The following is a 22472-nucleotide window of genomic DNA, read 5'->3' on the forward strand; positions in this document are numbered from 1 at the left end:
TATTGTGGGTGCCAGCGGTTGCCCAGGTAAGGCTGAGTGATGTCTGTGTCACAAAGTCCTTGCTAGACACACACAAATTGTTGCATCCACAAACCGCACGTGGGATCTTCTGGGTACAGGATAGAGATAGACCTAGGTTCCTCTCTGCCCACAGCCACATGCGGTTTGTCCTTGACTCCACAAATCTTTCATAGGCAGGCTATGCAAGTCCCTTCCAGAGCATTCCAGTCTGATAGCTTTAGGTCAAGATGGAGTGCCGTGGGACCTCACCAGGACACTTAGAAGCCTTTGCTGGGTGTCTCCACTTTGCCATCTGTCTGTCAGGCTTGCTTCCTAAGTGTAAGAGCAGCAACTTTAGTAGTGGAAATAGAGCATTAAATATGAGCCTAAGGATCTGGGTTCTAGCTCAGGCTGGAATTAAACTGCTTCAGCCTATAAAATGAGGAGCCTGAATTGTATTGGCAAGAGCTAACAGATTTAAAACATTACAGTTCCAAGCAATGAATATGATTTGGTTTAATTGCTATTTTTAAACACCATTTTCTCTTTCTGCCCATTAATTTTGAAACTTTTTTTTTCTCCGCCTGCTTTTTTTCCCTGGGGAAAAAAACTGATTCTTTGCTTATTTGATGAGGTCTATGTGTGTGTGTATGTGTGTCTGTGTGGGTTTCTTTTGTTTTGTTTTTTGTTTTTGAGAGAGAGAGTGGGGGAGAGAGAATATTAAGAAGGCTCCACGCCCAGCGGGGGTTGATCTCATGACCCTGAGATCATGACCTGGCCAAAGTCAAAAGTCAGACACTTAACTGACTGAGTTACCGAGGTGCCCCATCCGTGTGTATTTTTTAACATTTGTGGTTTGGATGCTTGGAAGTTGCAGTTGTGTTTTGATGGAGATAATTCTGTGCCTTGCTTTCCCAAGATCTGGCCTTGAAAATAATAGAAAAAAATTATATTACTAGTATAAAGTAAAGCTTGTGTGAAAACATACAGCTGTTAAAGATTACATTGGAGGGGCTCTGGGTGGCTCAGTCGGTTGAGCGTCTGACTCTTGATTTCGGCTCAGGTCATGATCCCAGGATCAGGGGATTGAGCCCTGCATTGGGCTCCATGCTGAGCATGGAAACTGCTTAAGATTCTATCTCTCCCCCCCCCCCCCCGTCATGTGTTCTACCTCTCTCTCTAAAATAAAAAGAATTTTTAAAAACGATGACAACGGATAACATCTGCGGATGACCAGTTTTATCAAAGGTTGAAGACAGGGATTTAAGCTGGTGAGAATTCTTGCTCCTCGTTAATAGTATTTCAAGTGTAACCTTGTGTAGAAACCAAATTCCTTTTGTCTCAGGAGAAAGGCTGGGTAATGCGCATGTTGGCACATACTTAGCAGAAAACACACTTTGTTCACCAGAGGCAGTGAATTGTGAGCTATTTTAAAATTGAAGGCTTTCCTTGAGACTTTATGAACTAGATGCCCAAAAACGTTCTGTTTTGCTACGTATATATTTACTGCACAAGAGTTGTGTGCTTTTAACAAGTGAATATTACTACATTTTTCTTTTACGTGAAACTGTATTAAACATGATGGCTTTATTTGCAGAAACCAATTCCTTTCATTGAAGTTTCTGTCATCTTAAAACTTATTTTAGGTTTCTTTTGATGTTTTTTTTTTTCCTTTTTTCTTCAAGTAATCTCTGTACCCAATGTGGGGCTGAGAGAAAGGGAGACCCAGAATCTGAAGCAGGCTCCAGGCTCTGAACTGTCAGCACAGAGCCCAACACAGGGCTGGAACTCCTGGACCGTGAGGTCATTACCTGAGCCAAAGTCTGCTTAACCGACTAAGACCCCCAGGCACCCCCCCTTTTTTTTTTTAAATTTTTTAATGTTTTGTTATTTTGAACTTTTAAATGATTTTATGAGTATGTTCTAACTTACCCTTTTTTTTTTTTTTTACATGCCCAACCAAAAAATAATTTCCCTTGTCATACAAGGTACCTTGCCTTCTCAGTAACAATTGAATGGGCTTTCATACTGCTTTGCTGCTTTGAGATTTTATTCATTCACTCAGCAACATGTTATACAGAGCATGGATCTGGGCCCCACAAACCCTGAGAAGGCTTGGGTCTACAGGAAACTAAAGAAGGGAGAGGAGTAGCCCCTTCTTTACTATACAGGGTGTTTAATAAGTATTTATGAAATTAATATTTGTATATAAATGTCAAAAATACAAGAAAGGGAGATGAGAAAAATGAACTTCTAGCTTGAGAATCAGAAGAATGGTCCATTGAAGACTTTAAGAGATGGAAAGAATTAAGGCAAACATGTTAAAAACAGCTTTACAGTTAGAGAAGCAAGAGCAAAAAGGAGAAGTCAAGATTATAGCAAATCAAGAAGCTTGGCTGGTGCCTACTTTGCAGGCAAGGTTTATTGGGAAGTAAAGTTGGAAAATTATCTCTGAATGTCAGGCTAAAGATTTATAACTTATTGCAAAACAGTGAACAATCATTGACTCTGTGTGAGCTGGGATTTTTTGAGTGATGTGTCCAATATGATCTGAGGAAGATTAATCTGGCAATGGCCAGTGAAATAGAATAGGCTGGCAGTGAAAAGAATGGTTAGAAGGCAAATGTGGGACTAAGGTAATGGCCCCTAGTGATAAAAATCACTTCGAGTGAGCTGATGAGGTACCACCTGTGTGAGAGTTGGAGAAGGAAGACGAATCAAAAATGACGCCAAACACTAAAAACTGAGATCTTAGCTTCTCCCTGTGCTTCGCCCTTGTCCCACCTCCTCCTCCAGGACCTGTAGGGTTGAAACCTACTGGAAGTAGGGAAGATGGAGAATTAAAGGTCTTGAAGTACCATCAGGCAAGTGTGTCAGTTGCCCTAAAGATGATGATATCTTTTCTTTTGCACTGACACTCTTAAAATCCTGAAAAAGTATTAAAATAAAAAAGTGCTTTTGTAGTGTTTTATTTTGAGGCAGTATTTCTTAGGAGCTCAAGAATGGAGTTAGAGGGTAGAACCCTTTGCACTCGGCATATATCGTCCCAAGAAGGTGTGTTTTCACAGATGGCGTTCCTTGTTCTCTAAGGTGATTTCACCATTGTAAGGTAAACAGTGGAGTGATCTATGATTTTTGACATAAGAAAATAAAGGAGTGGATCTAGGCAACTATTCAGGCTCCCAAGGCACAAAGCTATGAGATAGACAAAATATAAGCCATCAGTATTGTTGTAGTAGTAGTTAGCATGGTGAATAATGAGTATAATATTGCTTGGAGCAAAGCAAATGGTAAAAATCAAAAGAATGAGGAGACTCGCCTTAACATACCACAGCCATCTGTGATCATATGCATTAAGCGTCCGAATGATGGCTGTGTAGCAGTAGATAATGACCACAAAGGGAATTAAGAATCCAAAGAATGCCAAGGATATGAAGTAGTAGAGTTGGAAGGGTGATGAGGACTCGCATGTGTTGTGGACATCATGGCAAGTGGTGATGTCCTGCTGGACAAGGTAATATTCCTGCTTCAGGATGAAGAATGGCAGCATGTATAAGAAAACCGTTGCCCACACCAGTCCACATGTCAGCAAGGTGTAGGTACGCTTGGGCAGACCTCGATATGTGAAAGGATGGACAATGGCTAGGTAGCGGCTGATACTAATGCAGGCGAGGAGCAGAATGGAGCAGTACATGTTGCCATAGAAGATGACTGTGGTGGCCCGGCACATCACCTCTCCAAATACCCAGTTGTTCCCATTGAGGTGGTAAGCTATCTTAAAGGGCAGTGTGATGCAAAAAAGAAAGTCTGCCATGGCCAGGTTGGTGTAGAAGATGTTCATACAGATGGATCTGGTCCTGAAGAGGAGCATCCACAGGGTCACCGCATTGGCTGGCACACCTACTACAAACACCAGGATGTAGACGGCTGGGATCAGTTTGGTACTTAAGGAGCTGCTCAGGTACCCCATGGTAGCATTATTCACGTGGAGATTTGAAACCCTTTCTTCTGGGCAGTTAATTTTTACAGTTGTGGTAGTTCCTGTCCAGCCTTCTATGGCAGAAAGGGGGAATTCTTCAAAAGAATTTGGGGGAACCCCACGGAAGGTCTTAATAGGTAAGGTTGGTTTTGCCAAGTTGTGTACGTCATTTGCCATGCCTGCAATTGAGAAGAAGTATTAATATGAATTATTGCTGAGCCCATGCCTGTGATTCAGGACACAATGAAACTAAAAGTTTTATCTACGTAGTTTCTGTAGTTGTAGAATTTAGGATCATTTTTATTTTTACAAATCCCTATAAATCTGGTAATTAGCAGGAATGCATTTAGTATATATAGTATGCCCCAGCACTGTGCTAGCCCATGCAGGAACAAAAACTAGATGGCAACTCCTTGCAGGCAGGAAGTTTATAATACCGTTGGAGAAAGCAATAATAGCACACCAACCATTATAGACCAATATCATATTGGCTGTAAATTGTATAGACATTCAGACAGTGGTTAACAGATTTAAATGTTTGAGCAGAATGTCAAGGAAGAGGTAAAGATGAGCAAGGTTCATAGATGAAATTTAATATATGAATAAGATATATGGGCTGGCATGGGATCTGGCAATGTCAGATAAGTTAATTCAACAAATGTTTATTGCATGTTATATGCCAGTGGTACAGTGTTAGACTCTGTCCCTGTCTTCAAACTGTCAGACCATTGGAAAAGGTGCACAAAAACTCATTGTCTTGCACTAATAAGGTGTGTGAAAGAAGATGACAGGGTAGGTTATAGATGAAAGGGTAGGATACAGCCAAATCTCTGAAAGACCTCTAACTAGAAGAAAACTCGAAACAAATCGTTTCTGTTCTTAGATGCTGGGCTTAGGCACATACAAAATTGTGAACAGAGGCATGGCCATTATAGTAGACAGCATGATGGCCCCACAAGATTCCACCTGCTAATGCCTGAACCCTTTGAATATGTTATTTTATGTGCAAAAGGGACTTTGCAGATGTGATTCAGGATCTTCAGATGGCATGAGTATCCTGGATTGGCTAGGTGAGTCAGATGTAATCATAAGACTCCTTATAAGAGGGAGACAAGGGAGTCAATATCAGATATTTTAAAATGCTATGCTGTGCCGGCATTGAGGATGAAAAGAGGAGCCATAAACCAAGGAATGCAAGCAGCTTCTAGAAGCTAAAAAAAAAAAAAAAAAAGACAAGAAAATAACTTATGCCCCAGAGCCTCCAGAATGAACACAGCCCTGCTGACATCTTGACTTCAGGACTTGTGACCTCCGGAAGTATCATCTGTATTGTTTTAAGCCACTACAATTGTGGTAATTTGTTGCAGCACCAATAGCATACTAATATAACTGTGATCTGGTTTATATTTAAGATGACTTGGGTGACAGTGTAGAAACTGAAAAGGGAAGAAATTAGGGGCAAGGGGGACTGATCTGGAGCCTACTGTAGTCATTGAAATTCAAGATGGAAAGTAACGAACTAGAGCAATGGCAGCAGAAAGGCGAAGTGAACCGTGGAAACTGACGGCAGCTTAGAGGGACTTGGCATCCAGTTGGCTTTGGTGGCAATGAGGGAGAGGCAGGAGGGAAAAATGACTAGGAGGCGTCTACTCTAGATGATTTTGGGGAAGAAGATGGGACAAATGACAAGCATAGAGGAGACAAAGGAAGAAAAATGAAAAGAGGGGAATAGAGAATATAGTCCATAATGTAATAACATTGTTTGGTAACAAGTGGTAATTACACTTACGAGATAATGTATAGAATTGTCCAATCGCTATGTTGTGCACTTGAAGCCAATGTAACATTGTATGGCAACTCTATTTCCGTTTAAAAAACTAAGGGAAAATTCAGAAATGGAACAAAAAGGAATAGAGATGCAACAACTACATACTATAAATTATACTATATGTTGGGCATTCGTTGGCATGCTAATTTTAATCCTCCTAATTCATGCAAGAGCAATTTCAAAAACACAGTAGACCTTACTACTCAAACCTGTTTCTCATTATATAATTTTTCCGTAAATCTTTGACACGTACATGAAGTGGATTCTCTCAAATTTCTAAGATGGACTTTAATGCCTAATATAAACCTCATACTTACCAATTTAAAATGCCATTGTTCTGCCAGTTACGTCTTTTCACATGACTTCTGAATTCCTACGTGTTGAGCACTTGGGGTTAGTGTTTAGTAACCTGGTTCTCATTCAAAGCCAGTTTCTCTTCCTGCTTTAATCTCTAGCAGTTCGCCCCCAGGTGAAATTGAAGCCTTCCTCATAACCTTGAGATTGCACAAACTGAATTCAGTGTATAAAACAGAGTATTGCCTGAACAAGTAGGGACAGGGAGGTGGTGTTAAGGTGTCGTTTAAAGGAAGATAGATTAACGAAAAAGAAAGAAATATCTGGGAAGTGTTCTTCTCTGCCTGTGTTTAGATGTGAACTTTGAGGATCGGTTGGGTGACCCTTGGATTCAGCCACACAAATCCTTCTCTTCATTCTCGCATTTTGAAAAATGCTTAAATTTGATGTCACCCAAAGAGAAATGCCTTGAGAATTAGGCCCAAAGCTGGAAAATGGTGGCTGAAGAACATGCTGTGCAAGTTATTTCCTTTCAAGATCTGTTAAGAGAGTTGTTGAAATGAAGTGTTTGTCAGTTTTCAGAAAATTCCTGTGATTGAGCAAGACATGGTGCCTAAAAACATGGTAAACAGTGGCTGTGAAAAAGCCTCGATTCCTTTTTCCTTGAGAATTCCAGCTCTGGCTTGACTTGAGTAAGTCTTTTAGTGCCTAGAGTCTGGTGTGCTTTCAAATAGTACTCATTGTTAAATTTGACATATTTTTCAATTTGTTTGGATTCTTAATACAGGCTTCCGTTTGGCATAATGTTTCTAAAATGTTTTTACTGTGGGCAAAGGCCTTGGAAAGGGACTGGTCAAAGGGGACCAGACTTCAGCCTCTAGACGATGGGGTTTTTTTACTCATTTCTCCCCACCCCATGGAAGAAAGCAAATGCCTTGCTTCTTACTTTGTCGCCTTTAAATGCCCCCTGTTCACTTGCACCAAACTCCACCAGCATCTTGAAGGAGCCCCCTTCTGCTGCATTTGGGTTCACCCCTACCCAGAACACTCACTCCTCGTGAATCCCGCACCCGCTGCTGCTCTGAATGCTTAGCACTCTCCCACACCCACCTTGGCGATTTCAACTGCCTGTTGAAGCAACATTCCTCTATAGAGGTTTTGTTTTGTTAAATTTTTATTTTTTCTATCTCATCGTTGTCCCTCACCCCAGCTTTCCTGCTCCAAACAATGTTGGCTGGAGAGTGACCTAACAGCAGAAGAGTTGTGGATACAGATAGCGCAAATTGGTTTATTTTGGAGTAAGCAGGAGGTGACAGGCTAACATTGGGTTGAGTGAAATAAGAAACACATTAAGAGTTGAATAATAGTATTTGGGAGATCTCATTTCTAAAAACTAAAAGATCATGTGAATGTAAGGAGAACTCCATGGTAAAGTCATTAAGAAACAGTAACCTGTTAGCATTACTTACTGGAGGACCACTCATTCTTTCTGGTACTGTTCTTGTTTTCCCTACTTGTGGCCCAAGACAAGGTATAAACATAGGAATTTTGAAAATCTCTTGAAAAAGTGCTGTCTTGCCGAATCAGAGGAAATTCTTAGAAGATCAGAATCTTGTCACAATGAAGTTTGATCCGTGACTTCATTGTAGGAGTTAAAATCTTGACTATGCCACAGGTTTTTAAATCTAAGCAGAGAACACTGGTCTTCAACAAGGTCTGAACAGAGCAAACAAACGATAGCTATTCCCTTCCAAGATGCTGCCTTTTCATAACAAACCTCAAACTCTGCCTTTCAGGTTGCAGATTGTGTAAAGTGCGAAGAAAATTAGATTCCGTTTGCCCTTGTAACACAAACCACCACCCCCCGACCTACCCTGTATGAAAAGAGCTTACCGCTTTGACAAAAAGTGGGCGACAGAAGCATGACTCCAGCAGCTACAAAGATGAGGGCTTTCATCTTGGTGACCTGAGTCCCGTTTCTCAAATGTTGTTAAACATGTAAAATTAGGGAGCACACCTTCCCCTCGGTTTCGTGTGTGAACAGCAAATGGAACCCTTGTTCTCGCCGTAGAGCGTGCTGTCTGTCGCATGCTCCACAGACTGGGAAGCTTGCCCAGGTCCTCTAGAGGGGAAGGGTGTGACAGCGCTCATGTTGCAGGCTGCGTGACTCAGGCTGAGTCTCTGAACACATTACTTTATTCCTGGAGCAAATCATTTAACTCTTACCCACCCCTAACAGTTCCTTCTGCGTAGATGCTCTAATTCCCACCCCGTATACTTTGACATGTTGAAAAAATGCAGGTAGTATACAGTGAGTGCTTATAGAAGTAAGCTGAACATAGAGGCCGAGCAGCAGTTAGTTTTGACTGTCCTATATCTCATTTTTATCCATTTAAAAAACACAGTGCCAGAGTGTGATGTCTACTGAATAACTGAGCTGTCAGAAATTAGCCTTTCCTTAATCCTGTTATTCAAACCTTAATTCTTAAACCCATTACATAATTATAAATGAAATGAGTCACGGAAAACAAACTTTTTTTAGGAAGCTAAATTAAGACCTTGGTTACTTTGAAAATTCTCCATCAGTGTCACATGTTCTGAATTTGCCATCACTGTTTGGCCATACTTGGTTTTAGGGTGTTTTTTTTTGTTTTTCCGTAACTCAGCATATTCTGAGCTGTTCGTTAACTACAGAGTCAGGTAACAGTGGGGTGTGGAGGGGTGTTAAATAATAAACTAAAATCGTGGTACAACATTAAAATGCAGAGGACTCTGTTTATTCCGTGCTTATTGGTGAGCAGGTCTACAATAAACATTTTTTTAAAAATGTGAAATGTCCATAACATAAAATTTACCATCTTAATCATTAAGTAGTGTCCAACTCAGTAGTGTTTAGGACAGCCACACCGTTGTGCAACGTATAAGCTTTTATGGATAATTATATCCCGGAGGGTATGGTTTAATATGTAGTATAAATGAAACTGCATTGTGACAGATTTTTCTGTACTTAACACAACTTAAGGTTAAACCCTAAGCCAAACAGTCCCAACAGCATGTTGCATATAAAATGCAGCAAGAATCAGAAAATGCAGATTTGGTGTGAGACTTACAGGCTGAGGGCTAAGCCAGGAAGGAATTGATCTGTGTAAACTTTTCACATCATGATTAAATTTCATCACACCAAGAGTTTTACAATCAAAAATTAATAGTACTTCAGCTACATAATATATGTTAACAGAAGCTGAAATTGAAAGCTATTTTATTGCAGAAATAGCCAAAATGCCATAAAATATTGAAAAGGGTACTTTTTGTTGAATTAAAATATTCTAGGACTCATCTGAATTCAGGAATTTATCACTTGATTTGCAGATGGCCTGCTTTCTCTTTACTTGATCCATTTGTCACTCAGATGTTGAACCTGGCTATGTAGCTTGAGGTAGAGCCCTGACCATCCTATAAATAAATTTCCAGTCTTGTAGCAAGCAATTTAAAAGGAGATCTTAAACCGCTAGGGCTTGGTTTTTATTCTTGGTTTTACATTTAACTCTAGCATCCTTCGGTGTAATGAGTCATGATTTAAACTGTTGACTTAAATCCATTTGGTTTGTAAACTTTTTCTTTGCCTTATGAAGCAAATACTTTAAGCTTTTAAGTGGGATTTAACTTCCTTTTCATCTGGGTCAAAGTTTGTATGGTGCATCTTCTACAATGATAAGTTACGAAAGAATTTGGTAAATACTCTTCAAAAAAACTGAAAGAGACATAAATGAACTTGTATGGAACTTAGTCTTTAGGCTAGTCCTGGGAGGAGTGTTTGGGTTCTCTTTGGGCTTGGGAACAAATAGTTCCTACTCCCCTGTCTCTTCATTCTTCCTGTAGTCTTCAACTTCCTATCATGCTTCTTGTTTGATTCCTTCACATCCATTCTTTCAAGAAATGGAGATCTTGCTACAAGTAACCATACCCATGTGGCAGATCTGCCTAGAGATGATTGTGGAAGCAGGAGCCAAGCCTTCCATGATGGTCTCCATTAGCCCAGATATTACAGGATGAAGTGATAGATTCTTTGTCTTACTTTCAGAGTGGTTTCCGCATACATTATCTCAAGTTAGTCTAAGAGGGAAATAGCTTTGAAGCCTTGCAGAGGAGCAGGTGGATGTCATTTCTCCTTCCTGCCAACTATCCATCCATCATGAGTCCTGAATGATGGAGCAAGTTCTTCATGGTTCTGATGAGCTACTTGCTGTTCATCACAGGCTTGCCTTAGGATTTAGTACGTGACACTTATTACTACACATGGGCAAGTGTCCCCATTGTTGAAAATTGAATGCCTCAGGGTGCCTGGGTGGTTCACTCAGTTGAGCATCCAACTCTTGATCTTGGCTCAGGTCATGATCTCAAGATTTGTGGGATTGAGCCCTGCGTCAGGCTCTGTGCTGACAGTGCGGAACCTGCTTGGGATCACCCCTCTCCCTCCCTCTCTCTGCCTCTGTTTATGCCCCTGCATGTGCTTTCTCTCTCTCAAAATAAATAAACTTTCAAAAAAATTGAATTGAATAAAATAAATTGAATGTCTCATCTTCCCTGAAAAATATTTAATTTCTCCTGATAACATTTACTTGTAATCTTTGGCAAGTTTATGTAATCTTGGGCAGTTGGTTTCTGGAAATCCCATTGAATTACTATATAGTAGCACCATATTTGTAATATGGTAGTCAGAATCAACCCAGAAGTAAAAAAAAAAATGGGGTCACCTGGGTGGCTCAGTCGGTGGGCATCCAACTTTTAATTTCAATTCAGGTCATGATCCCGAGGACATGGAATCTAGCCCCATGTCACTCTCCATACTGAATGTGGAGCCTGCTTAAGATTCTCTCTCCCGCTCTGCCCCTCTCCCTCACTCATGTGCATGCTCTGTCTCTCTTTAAAATACAACCAAAAATAAAATAAAATCACTTTAAGAGTAAAAAAAAAATGGTAGATAATTTAGTGCCTTTTTATTGCTGTTATCACTTCCATTCTGAAGCTGTCCTTAGCTCCAAGTATTTCTTCCCCCTGTAATTAACCCCTACTATAATCATTTCTTGACTATTTCTAGATCACGTGTCTACAGCCATTGTCGCTCTGATCACATTGTATTATAATTATTTTTTATGTAAATCTATCTTTTCTACTAAGTTGTTAGCTCCTTGAGGGCAGCCACCATGTTTTTGTATGGGTCTTTTGTTTTTGTCTCTGTGTCTGATAAATGCCAAGTATCATTGTCTTTCCTTCAAATTTAAAGTTTCCTGTGAGGGGCGCCTGGGTGGCGCAGTCGGTTGAGCGTCCGACTTCAGCCAGGTCACGATCTCGCGGTCCGTGAGTTCGAGCCCCGCGTCGGGCTCTGGGCTGATGGCTCAGAGCCTGGAGCCTGTTTCCGATTCTGTGTCTCCCTCTCTCTCTGCCCCTCCCCTGTTCATGCTCTGTCTCTCTCTGTCCCAAAAATAAATAAACGTTGAAAAAAATAAATTAAAAAAAAATAAAGTTTCCTGCGGTACTCTGGGCCACTTTGGGAACACAGTGATTAAGGGAGAGCGTAATCAGAGGCAGCTTTTCTGGAGGAGGTGACATTTGAATTAAGCCCTGAACGGTAAGAAAGAATCCACAGCCACACAGCTGGAGGAGAACATTAGGGTCTGAAGGAGGCTGGTGTGCAGGTCTGAGACAGGGAGTAGAGGAGTGTGAAGGGCGGCCAGAGGAGTCAGCAGGCCTGCATCATTAGATCCCCACGGTCCCTGGGAAGGGGAGTTACATTTTCCCCTAACTGCAGAGGAAATCTGTGGAGCACAGGGATCATCCGGTTCTTTATAAAGGACCACCGTGGGAGAGGGCAGTCTTGGAAGCAACACAAACCACTAGACGAATGCACCTAAGTGGGAGATGGGGGTTGGAAATGGGCGTTATTTCATTAATAGTCTATACAGTGTATGACAGTGCTTGGTAGTTGGTAAGAGTCTGTGGGAACTGTAATAAATGGGCTCCTGAAAAGCAGCTATAAATTCTGTTTCATCATCATTCCCTGTTCTTTCTTTTATTCTATGACCCTATTCCCAGGACTCTGAGATTGTTTCCAAAGTCCTTTGGCTGGATGAGATACAGCATGCGGTCGATGAGGCCAACATGGACAAGGACAAAGCAAAACAATGTAAGTCCTCACCTCCTTTTGCTGGCTCAATGAACCTTGATGGTTATGCCACTGATTTTTTATTTTTATAACTATATAGCTTTAGTTTCTGAAAAGATTTGGACTCTTAGCAATTTTAGTTGTTGAGTATATATACAAAAAGATCTATTGGTGGTGGCACTATTTTCAGTTATTAGGTGCCATCTCTAGCAAAATCTAAGGATTCTGGTACAAAATCCAGAAAGCAAAAAAATGGTTACTGAACTCTCAAATTTCTAGTTTAATCAAGCCCTTTTTTACCTTTTTTAAAAATGTTTATTTTTTTAATTTACATCCAAGTCAGCATATAGTGCAACAATGATTTCAGGAGTAGATTCCTTAATGCCCCTTACCCATTTAGCCCATCCCCCCTCCCACAACCCCTCCAGCAACTCTCAGTTTGTCCTCCATATTTATGAGTCTCTTCTGTTTTGTCCCCCTCCCTGTTTTTATATTATTTTTGTTTCCCTTCCCTTATGTTCATCTGTTTTGTCTCTTGAAGTTCTCCTATGAGTGAAGTCATATGATATTTGTCTTTCTGTGACTAATTTTGCTTAGCACAATACCCTCCAATTCCATCCACGTAGTTGCAAATGGCAAGATTTCATTCTTTTTGAATGCCAAGTAATACTCTATTGTATATATATACCACATCTTCTGTATCCATTCATCTATCAATGGGTATTTGAAGCCCTTTTTTTATCTTGACCCTTAAGAAACTTGCCCAATCTGCTTAATAAATACCTATGCTCCCTCCTATGCCTTCCATTGTATTAGTCCAGATTTGCCAGAGAAACAGAACCAAATATATACTTTTCTCCGGAGAACTAAATATGTAGTCGCATATCTGTGTGTGTGCGTGCATGTGTACTAGTGCATGTGCGTGCAGATAAATAGTTGTTTCTCTGGAAAGTATGTAGTGTCTGTATACACACACATACATAGAGAAAGAGACGGGGAGATTTACTCTAAGGAACTGGCTCACGTGCTTGCAAAAAGGCTGGCAGTCCAAAATCTGTGGGCAGGCCACAGAGGCCAGGTGGCAGCACTTAACCACCAAAGGTGAGTGGGTGTGGTTACTGTCATGGGGAGCAGAGTCAAAGCAGTAATCAGAATGATCTGACAGACCTGTGGGATTGGCTAATTGACTGTGGTGTCCCTAAATATGATTTAAACAGTTTACTAAATTCATTCTTGATTTGTACAAGTGGAAGAAGAATTCTAGTCAAATGCAGAAGTATAATTTGAGTAATGAGAGCAAAAATCATGGCCCCTAAGTCAATTCCCATGCTTAAGCCATTTACAAACCAAGAACCCCTTAAGTGAAGAGGAGACCGGGTCCACTTGAGAACAGAGTGCCACAGTCAAAAGTTTATACTGTTCATCTTTATTCCAGGCTTCCCCTAAAGAGAGCTGCAATTTTTTTTACCATGGTGGCTGTGCTGAGGGGAAAGGACGCAATCAGACATCCCAGGGATTATAGCACACTGGCTCTGAACTGACAGTAATTGCAGGAAACCCCAAATGTCACTGTGGTCCACCAACCAGAGTAAGGGCTCATGGAGCTCAGGTGATCAGTGGAGTTTTAGCTCAGGTCTTTATCCCAGCGAGTCGTCAAACCGACATGCAATTATTCCCCCAGGTCTAGGGTGCATAATTGAGATAGACGTACTCGGCAACTAGCAGAATCCCCTCATTGGCTCAAACGATTTAATTTTAGTTTTATTCTAAGACTCATAGACGAATAGTAGGAAAATTCACATGGAAATCTAAAGTAGCTTCAAGATTGATATACTAACACTCTACATGGACAAATAATCTACCGAAAGTAAGACTTCTGAAAGTGCTGTTCCTTAACCTATTTGCGGCATAACTAGGACGTATCCTATTGTATCAGGTCATAGAATGCTGTCGAGACACCTTACTCTTCTTGCCCCCAAAGATTGGCTTTTCAACTTTGGAAGCATCTGTGGGGAACATCTGGTTTTTATTTCCTTAGCCTGGAAAATTCTGTGCATTTCTCCAACCTGAACTTATACCCTCAGGATCTTTGAAGTCTTTCCATTCTAGCACTCTAATCCTTAAGAAAAAATAAAATAAATTTGAGACGGGTTCGTAAGAGATTTAGATTTAAATGTAAAACTGAAGGAAGCCGTAGTTTGAAGAAACACTTTTAAAGAAATTAGATTGTAACATTGGCACTCAGCCTGAAAGGGTTACAGTTTTGCTCTTAGAAGTCAAACCAATTTAGAAATCATTTTATTCATGTTCTTCCTACATTTGGCCTGCAGATGAGAAGCTGTTCCTTGTTTTACATTGAGATTCATTGTTGTGTTGACTGTGTAAGAGGCTTTCTCAAATATGTGACTGTGTACTCCAGATGTACACATTTAAAATCCTGTCTTCTGCCTCTGTCCTGTGTCTCAGAAGAGTTGATATAGTTTCTTCTATGATACATAACACCAAAAAGATGTTCTGAAGTAAAACCATCTATATTCTAACAATGAGATGAGAATTTTCCAGTTTTTCAAAAAAAGAGTTTAATCTTCCCTTTAAAAGCATCCATCCTTTGTATGATAAGACTTGAAACAGATTCTGGTTTCGTGTTGTAAACATCTAACCCACTCCCAGATAATTTGGTACAAGAAAGTGCTGCCCTATAGGTTTTACCACAGGCAAGACTGAAAGGACACCGTAACTCAAGTCTCCTTCATTTGGGTTTCTTGCTTTCTTAAAGTAGGTTTGTCTCTACTTTTGACTCCATAGAGCAAAATTCCCCAGCTTTCTTCCATTATTGTACCCTAAGGAATCTTTTTTTTTTTTAATTTTTTTTAACATTTATTTATTTTTGAGACAGAGAGAGACAGAGCATGAACGGGGGAGGGTCAGAGAGAGGGAGACACAGAATCTGAAACAGGCTCCAGGTTCTGAGCTGTCAGCACAGAGCCCGACGCGGGGCTCGAACTCACGGACCGCGAAATCATGACCTGACCCGAAGTCGGACGCTTAACCGACTGAGCCACCCAGGCGCCCCTAAGGAATCTTTTTAGATAGATTTTCCCTAATTATTTTTCACCATGGAATTTTAATACCACAGATATATTGAATCTGTTTATGTACCATATGTAGATCTGTGCTGATACATAAAAAGATTTCTCGCCATCTCTCCCACAAGAGCCATTTTTTGCCCCACTGGAGGTTATTTCACCTCTTTTAAGAATGCATAGCTTAGAGGTTTCTAACTCAGTGGATTTATAGTTTGTAAAAACAGTACTTTCATTGGTTGGGCCAGAATATTCTTGGCTGGGAATGAAATGGATAATAAAGAACTCACCATGTTAACTTTCTTAAGGTAACCAAGAGTTCACTGTAGTTTGATTTAGAGGGAGAAGCAGAAATTTAAAATGGAATAAAATGCTTTCTAAGTCTAAATGGGTTCCAGAATTAAGTTTCTGGACTTGAGTACCTATGTCCATCAGCCCTACCTGTTGCTTTCCTAGAATATTTGAAGTATACTAGCACCATACAAGAGACTATCAGGATTTTTTATATATTCTAAAATAAATAAATGTCTTCATAAGACAAGTTCTCAAATACTGATGGATGACCTATTTGAGGACTGCATATCTACCGCATTTACCACACTCTTATGGATTAGTACAGTGAGTGGAACCTAGCGCCTTCCCACCACACGAGAGTAGCCTGGAAATGCTGTAATTTTTAATAAACTGTGCTCCTGTGGGATCTTGTTCTTCCTACAACCTAAACCGGTAGGTGAGTTGGTGACAGTCATGGGTATTTGTGGTACTAACTGTGAAAAGGATATAAAGGTTTAATTCCAGTGCATTACTGGAAAAGGCTGAATTACATCTCACCTTTGCACACCACTAGAATAAGTAGCAGATAACCAGTAACAGAAACTTTGTTCTCGTTATGCAGGGGTTACCCTGGTCATTGATGTCAATCAGTGTTTGGAGAAAGAAAAGCCATGTGATATTTTGTCTCATTTGAAGTCTTCTGTGTCTAATACAAATGACATAATCCCTGAATGTGCTGACAGGTATTATGATGCCCTCGCGAAGGCAAAAGAGCACAAATCTAAAAGTGGTAAGCTTTCTAGTCATTTAGCACTGACTAAATATCATTTTGAATATGATGCTGTCTTGCATCAATATGTATTGTATTGACTTTAAGACAATTGCTTTCGTATGAACATTTCTGTAATATTTTTTTGTATTGGAAAAAATTTTTACATGTGTTTTTCTTTTTTTGTTTTTTGGAAAAGTCTGATTAGCTTGGTGGCTATGCATGGGTGACATCATAAACTTGAGAAAATACAGCATTTAAGGAGAATTTGCTTTATCTGGTGCTTGCTTGTTGATCCATTTCTCCAGGGATAGGAAACTGATTTTTTTACTAATGTTTGTCTCTCTCATTTTTGAAACAAATGGTACATGATTGTGTAATATTTAATAGGAGTAAGTTTGAAAACGTGGAATAAAATGCAGTGACACTGGTCTCCAAGGGCCCAGATCAATAACCTTGGCAAATATTTATGCCTGTTCAATCCAATGGTAGACCATGATGTGTTAACTTTGTAAAGTATCGTTGAGATCATGAGTCTAATAGACATTTTTTAGATTTAGAAACTTACATTCATGAGATTTTGGTCAGAAGGAGACTATGCCAAACCAGAAGAGGTTAATTTTTGAGTCAGTGCACCATTCCTTTAGTAAATTGATACCAAGCACTTCGCATCCTATCCGAGATCAAGGTATGTCCTGATTCGCAGGCTGGTGTTGATTTACACATCACAGGTCATGTACTTTGCATCTTCAGGAAACTGGCCTCAGAAGTGGAATTGGAGAAAAAAACGTTTTCTTAGTTCAACTGGAGGTCTTTCCTGTGGTACCCTATGCACTTGGTGGTTTGTCTGATGTATTTCCAACTCGGAGATTGCACCCTTGAATTCAGCAAGTTGCCCGTTAATGAAATATGCAGAAGGCTATTGGTCATTCTTTCTTACCTGGCATCTGATCACCCTTGAGCCTCTCTCTGTTCCCCTCACATATTTTCATCCGGAGTCACTGTAGTGTCCTCTGCCTTTTCCTTTATGGGGAAAGAGTTGCACAACAGTGTTAATGCCAGGGTTCGTTTCAGTTTCAAATCCATCCTGGCCTAAGCCTAATTGATCTTCTGCTTGCTCCACTTGCCTCCACTTCCCGTGTGCCATGTTCTGGTGCACACTGTCTTATATCCCCAAATTGCCAATTCAGAAACCTAGGAGTTATCTTAGATTCATAATTATTACTTGTGATTATCCTGATGTGGCTGTACAAGGTACTTCTGGTAGGCCAGCATTTCGACACAGCTAACAGCTGTCTGCCCATTTGAAAAGAGATACATCTCTTTTCCTGGGCAGTGACAAACAGAGAACAGTTGAGGAGCATTTAAAACCAAATAACCAACCACGTTCAAGGGCCTTAAAGTTACCCCTGCTTAGTTTTTTTATCCATTTAAATATTCTGTACAGATACTCACTTTGAACTTTGATTTCCTGTAAACACAATTAGTCGAGTGCTCACTTGACGAAGCTGGCTTAGATTGGTCTAGGTCAGAACATTTTTATTTTGGCTTTTGTTGTTGTTGGCTCTCTGGTCTGGGGCCGGAATCATGACCATTCAACAAAATAAACATATTTCTAAATGGGAAGGATATCCCATGGGTTCATGAAGAGGAAATATTCTTCTTGACTAATTAAGCCATGGCTGCCATAGATTTTTTTTTTTCCTAGTGCACCCTTCGCCACCCCCAGAGATGAAGTCCTTTCCACATTTTTTTTTTCTCATTTTGTGTGGTTGTGTAGAGCACGATGAGTCGAACCAGGACATTTTCCTTCTCCCTACTTAGTGACCATCGTGCTTGCATATGCCAGTTTTTAGTTAGGATAAAGTTGTCTGCAAAGATGAGTTACTTCTGCTTTGATTTAATGCAGATCATGGGCTTTCCTTAAATAATGGGTCACAGTCTGTATAGGTCACTCCTTCTCAGAGAAATTGCTGGAAGAGTTGCTAAGCAAAGAAGATTCTTGCTCACCAGTCTCCTCTGACCACTTTGGTGCCATTCACATCTGGGACATACATTCTTTGTCTACTTTTTCCTTCTTGATGGCCATTTGTGACTCTTCTCACCCTCGTGAGAAATTGGAGATCCAGAACCATGGCATTACCCGTCAGACTGTCCTCCCCATTTGGCTTAGTAGAGAGCCGCCATTGAACACATAGAATTCATTCCATTTTAGCAAGTCATTTCTAATGATTTTAACTTAGGCTGTCGGAATGCTTGCTGAAAAATTGTTCATTACATTATTTTACATATTGGAGAAAGTATAATGTTGAAGCGTTCAGTATTTCTCTCTAGAATGTAACAAGCTTCTTTCTTTAGTGTCTACTGAAGGTTCATGGCTCAAACTCACCCTGCAGGATAAATATGACTACTACTACAACATTGATTCAAAAGAGAGTTCCTGGGTCACACCTGAATCATGCTTGCCTAAAGAATCATGGCTCATGGCAAAAGAAATTGAGGTAGGAGGTTCGTGTTTAATGCATAACTATGCTCTGAGAAAATAAGTGTGATTGCCTTTCTGTTTTTGAATCATGGAAGTGGTGGGAGGAAATAACTTATTTTTTACAGGCTGGGTATAGAGTAAAGTCGTCATGAATGCAGTTGGATGGGGCTGCATGCCTACTGACTTGTACAGTTATTTCCATATTGACATAACACCACCGAAGAGAGCAAGGGGAAGAAAGATATTGTAGCTTATTTGTAATAGTACATTATCCTAAAAATTAATCTTCACATTTACCTTGACACAAGAGCTCAGTTAGTAGTAATTTCTTGGTTGTCAGTGTTCAGTAATTTCTTCCTTTCCCCCCACAGCCTACCACAGAGATAGATATGTCCTTTAAAAAGTCAGTAATACTTTCCAGGGGGAAATACTCTTGAAAGGATGTTCACCAAGATTGCTTTGGACTTGAGACCAAAGTTGGACCCAAAAGATGTGAAAATTGCTGTTTGTTCCATGCATTGTAGTATGTTTAAAGAGAAGATACAAATAAGAATTTAGTTCCATTTTGAAAAAAAAGACAGAACACACAAATGTAGGTCTTATAAAATTGTTCAAAGTCACCAGCATCAAAGATATTTGCTAAAACTCAGAGAAAAATCTGTGGCCTCGAGGCTGATGATGCCACCAGAAATCAGTGACAAGAAGACAGTGAAGAAAATGGTTTCTTAAGTAATTTCAAACATTGTCAATCATTGTTACAATGCATTATCAGTGCTACCTTGCAAATAATGAAACTGTGGGCAATATGTAAAAACAATATGCTAGAGTGGGAAAGATGTATCACACTATGAAGAAGCAGCATCAAAGGGTTAAAAATCAGAGCCACAAATTGTTCCTGTGGCCTCCAAAGATGCCCTAGGAGTAACTTTGTAAAATGGAGCATCATTCTTTTAGGATTATTAAAAAGTGGAAGGTCTAGGGGCGCCTGCGTGGCTCAGTCAGTTAAGCATCCGACTTCAGCTCAGGTCATGATCTCACAGTTCATGAGTTCGAGCCCCACATCGGGATCTGTGCTGACAGCTCAGAGCCTGGAGCCTGCTTCGGATTCTGTGTCTCCCTCTGTCTCTTTTTATGATTTCAGTTTTAATTTTTTTAATTAATCATCCGTTGATTCTAGTCACATTGGCAAGAGGCATCAGCCATAGAAGTGAGTCCAGTCTTGGCTTGCATCTCTCAAAGAACGTAAAAAGCAAACCCAGTTCATCATCTACCTGAGACTTTTCATAGTCCCTCTCCTTTGTTCTCATTCATCTGGGTTTCGCCTGTCTGGCCAGGGGAACACCTGTCTCTCCTCGCCCACCCCCTTTCCTTCTGTCCAGAGTCTTTTATTTTCCCCCCAAGTTTATTTCGGGCTCCTCCTGGCTTGTTGCAGAGGTCTGCTCTCTGGCCTGGACTAGAAAGGGGGCCTAGGAGCCAGAAGACTTCATGGCCACTGCATTCTTTTCCTTGGCAGCCCTGGAGAGGGAGGTGGCAGTGCATATTCATACCACAGCCGTCCTTGTCCCTTGTACACTCTGGAGCTCAAGCCTCACACTTGGTCCGTGCCAGCATCATTTGTCCATCTCCGCCTCCAGATCCTGAGATCGCTCAGCCAGATTCTCCTAGTACCTCAGCACCAAGGTCAGAGGATTTCAAAAGCACGTCATTAGAAAGAAGCTCAGCCAGTTCATCCTTTTGCTCTGGTCAAGTCTGTGCTTAAACCAGGCCAGAAAGAGCCGTCCATGTCCTATTTCTCAAAGATAGAAGCTCCAGAAGCTATTCTCTTTGCTCGTTTCACCCGATGTGTGAAGTGTAACCGTAAGAAATATCTCTTGCCAGGACATTGTTGAGGAAGTCACAAGAGATTATGTTCGTGAGAAGATGTGGTCTGCTTCTGAAGATTTGCTTCTTCGCTTGGAAGCCACAAGTGCAGGACCCCTTCTTAGGAAAGAGCATGAAGCTAGGAAATCATATTTGTATGGACAAGAAGAGCAGGTGGTCAAAATACAGGTATGTGAATCGCCTACTGCTAGTTCCAGCAAACTGTCATATCTCCTGAAGATGCTTTATTTGATAGGGTGACCGTCAACTACTGGCATTCTAATAAACAAATCAGAGTGCAGATTTTCCGCTTAATCGATGCCCCCAAATCTGCTTTATTATGCCCGGAGCTGGGAAGGATGTTGAATGATTTTTCAACCATGGAGACTATTAAGGGGCGCTGCGGACCTGCCAAGGTCCACCTGCCACCAACCTTGGTGGAGCCAGAGGGACCCCTCAAATCAGAATTGAAATCCTCTTTCTCTAAAAAGCTGGATCTCCTTGTGTCATCTACTTTCTAAGCCAGGTGTTCTCTGAATTGCTTTTTCAGTGGCTGGTGGATGCTGAGTGGTCCTTGTTGGTACACACTTCTAGATAGAAAGAGCACAAGAGCTGACGAAATGCCTTTAGCATCTGCAGGCATGTCTTCTCCCTCACAGACTCCTCATTGAGTCCTGTAGGAAAAATCCTCCTTTCCGACTGTTTGGTTTTGAGTTGTTCTTCAGCTTGTGTGACTGTCTCAACTTTCTGGTCGGCAGAGAGCTTCACAAATGTAGATGTTTCTCATTTGTATTCCCCTAGCACCCTCTGAGAACCAACATGCTACCTTCCACAAGGCTGCATGTCTTTTTTTGTGTGCATCCAGAATGACACTGTTATTGACAGACAGTATTCAATGGGCTTTTGCTTTGGCCCATAACTGTGAGATTTCCCAAATTGGAAGTTTTTAGGTTGAAGATTTCTCTTTTGTGATCGATAATTGGTGTACTTACCTGCTTCCCTCACCTAACTATAACATCATCCAGGTCAGAAAATAAGTTTCCAAAATTTGTGTATTCTTGTGTCTTATATATGATCGGTGCTCAAATAGTCAAATTTGTTCGGAGCTTAAGATGTTAGAAGGCAGACATGATTAATTTTTAGGAGAAATGTCTCCCACAAACCTGACTGTGAAAGATTTTTTTTCTTTGCTGAACCAGTAAGTTTTCAACTTTATTCCTTCTGTAAGCAAGTGGTAGGCAAAACACACAGGAAGTGACAAAAAAGCCTAAAGATGAAATCCTCTACACTGATGCTGAGGCTCTAATTTTATACAGAATTAAACAGGGTCAGCTGACCTGACAATTTGGACCAACCTTAAGCTCTCCAGCCTCAGAGAATGGATCAGTATTGTATTGGGAGGGCATTCTGCGGATTGCACGGGTGTAAAATCCATCTGATATTGGGACCCAGGGCCGAAGTCACAAGAGGGCTTGGGAGAAGAAGGGTAGAAACAATCATCTGGGGCCTTTTGCTTCACCTCAGCAGAGGCAGAGAGATTGAAGCAGAAGCCATAGAACTATGAAGTCACCTCACCTTGTTTTTGTTTTTCACTCTTCTGACAGTTTTCTAACAAGGAAAGCAGAAGGTCTAGAGGCAAGCTATAGACTGGAGATGAATATGTATTCAGTGGAAACTTGCTGACCCACAAAACCAAAAGATCATAATCAAAGGGTGTTACGCTAATCTCATTTTTTGG

General features: G+C 40.7%; 2 protein-coding genes across 2 annotated transcripts in view; one reads left to right on the forward strand and one right to left on the reverse strand.

Moving 5' to 3' along the window:
- IQGAP2 (IQ motif containing GTPase activating protein 2) overlaps positions 1–22472 on the forward strand; it is a 295550-nt gene that overhangs the window by 208642 nt on the left and 64436 nt on the right. Inside the window, exons 14-17 of the mRNA XM_047088141.1 lie at positions 12195–12285; positions 16243–16410; positions 18748–18890; positions 20753–20923. Coding sequence (XP_046944097.1) covers positions 12195–12285; positions 16243–16410; positions 18748–18890; positions 20753–20923 — 573 coding nt within the window. The remainder of the gene's footprint in view (positions 1–12194; positions 12286–16242; positions 16411–18747; positions 18891–20752; positions 20924–22472) is intronic.
- On the reverse strand, positions 3086–8058 carry F2RL2 (coagulation factor II thrombin receptor like 2). Its single transcript, XM_047088154.1, has 2 exons — positions 7995–8058; positions 3086–4164 (listed from the first exon to the last, which is right to left on the reverse strand). Exons 1-2 carry the CDS (start codon positions 8056–8058, stop codon positions 3086–3088), a joined length of 1143 nt encoding a protein of 380 aa, XP_046944110.1.

The sequence above is a fragment of the Lynx rufus genome, unplaced genomic scaffold, assembly GCF_022079265.1.
Source record: "Lynx rufus isolate CCGP_SWC_20201006 ecotype Redwood Valley unplaced genomic scaffold, mLynRuf1.p SCAF_1, whole genome shotgun sequence".
Classification (NCBI taxonomy): domain Eukaryota; kingdom Metazoa; phylum Chordata; class Mammalia; order Carnivora; family Felidae; genus Lynx; species Lynx rufus.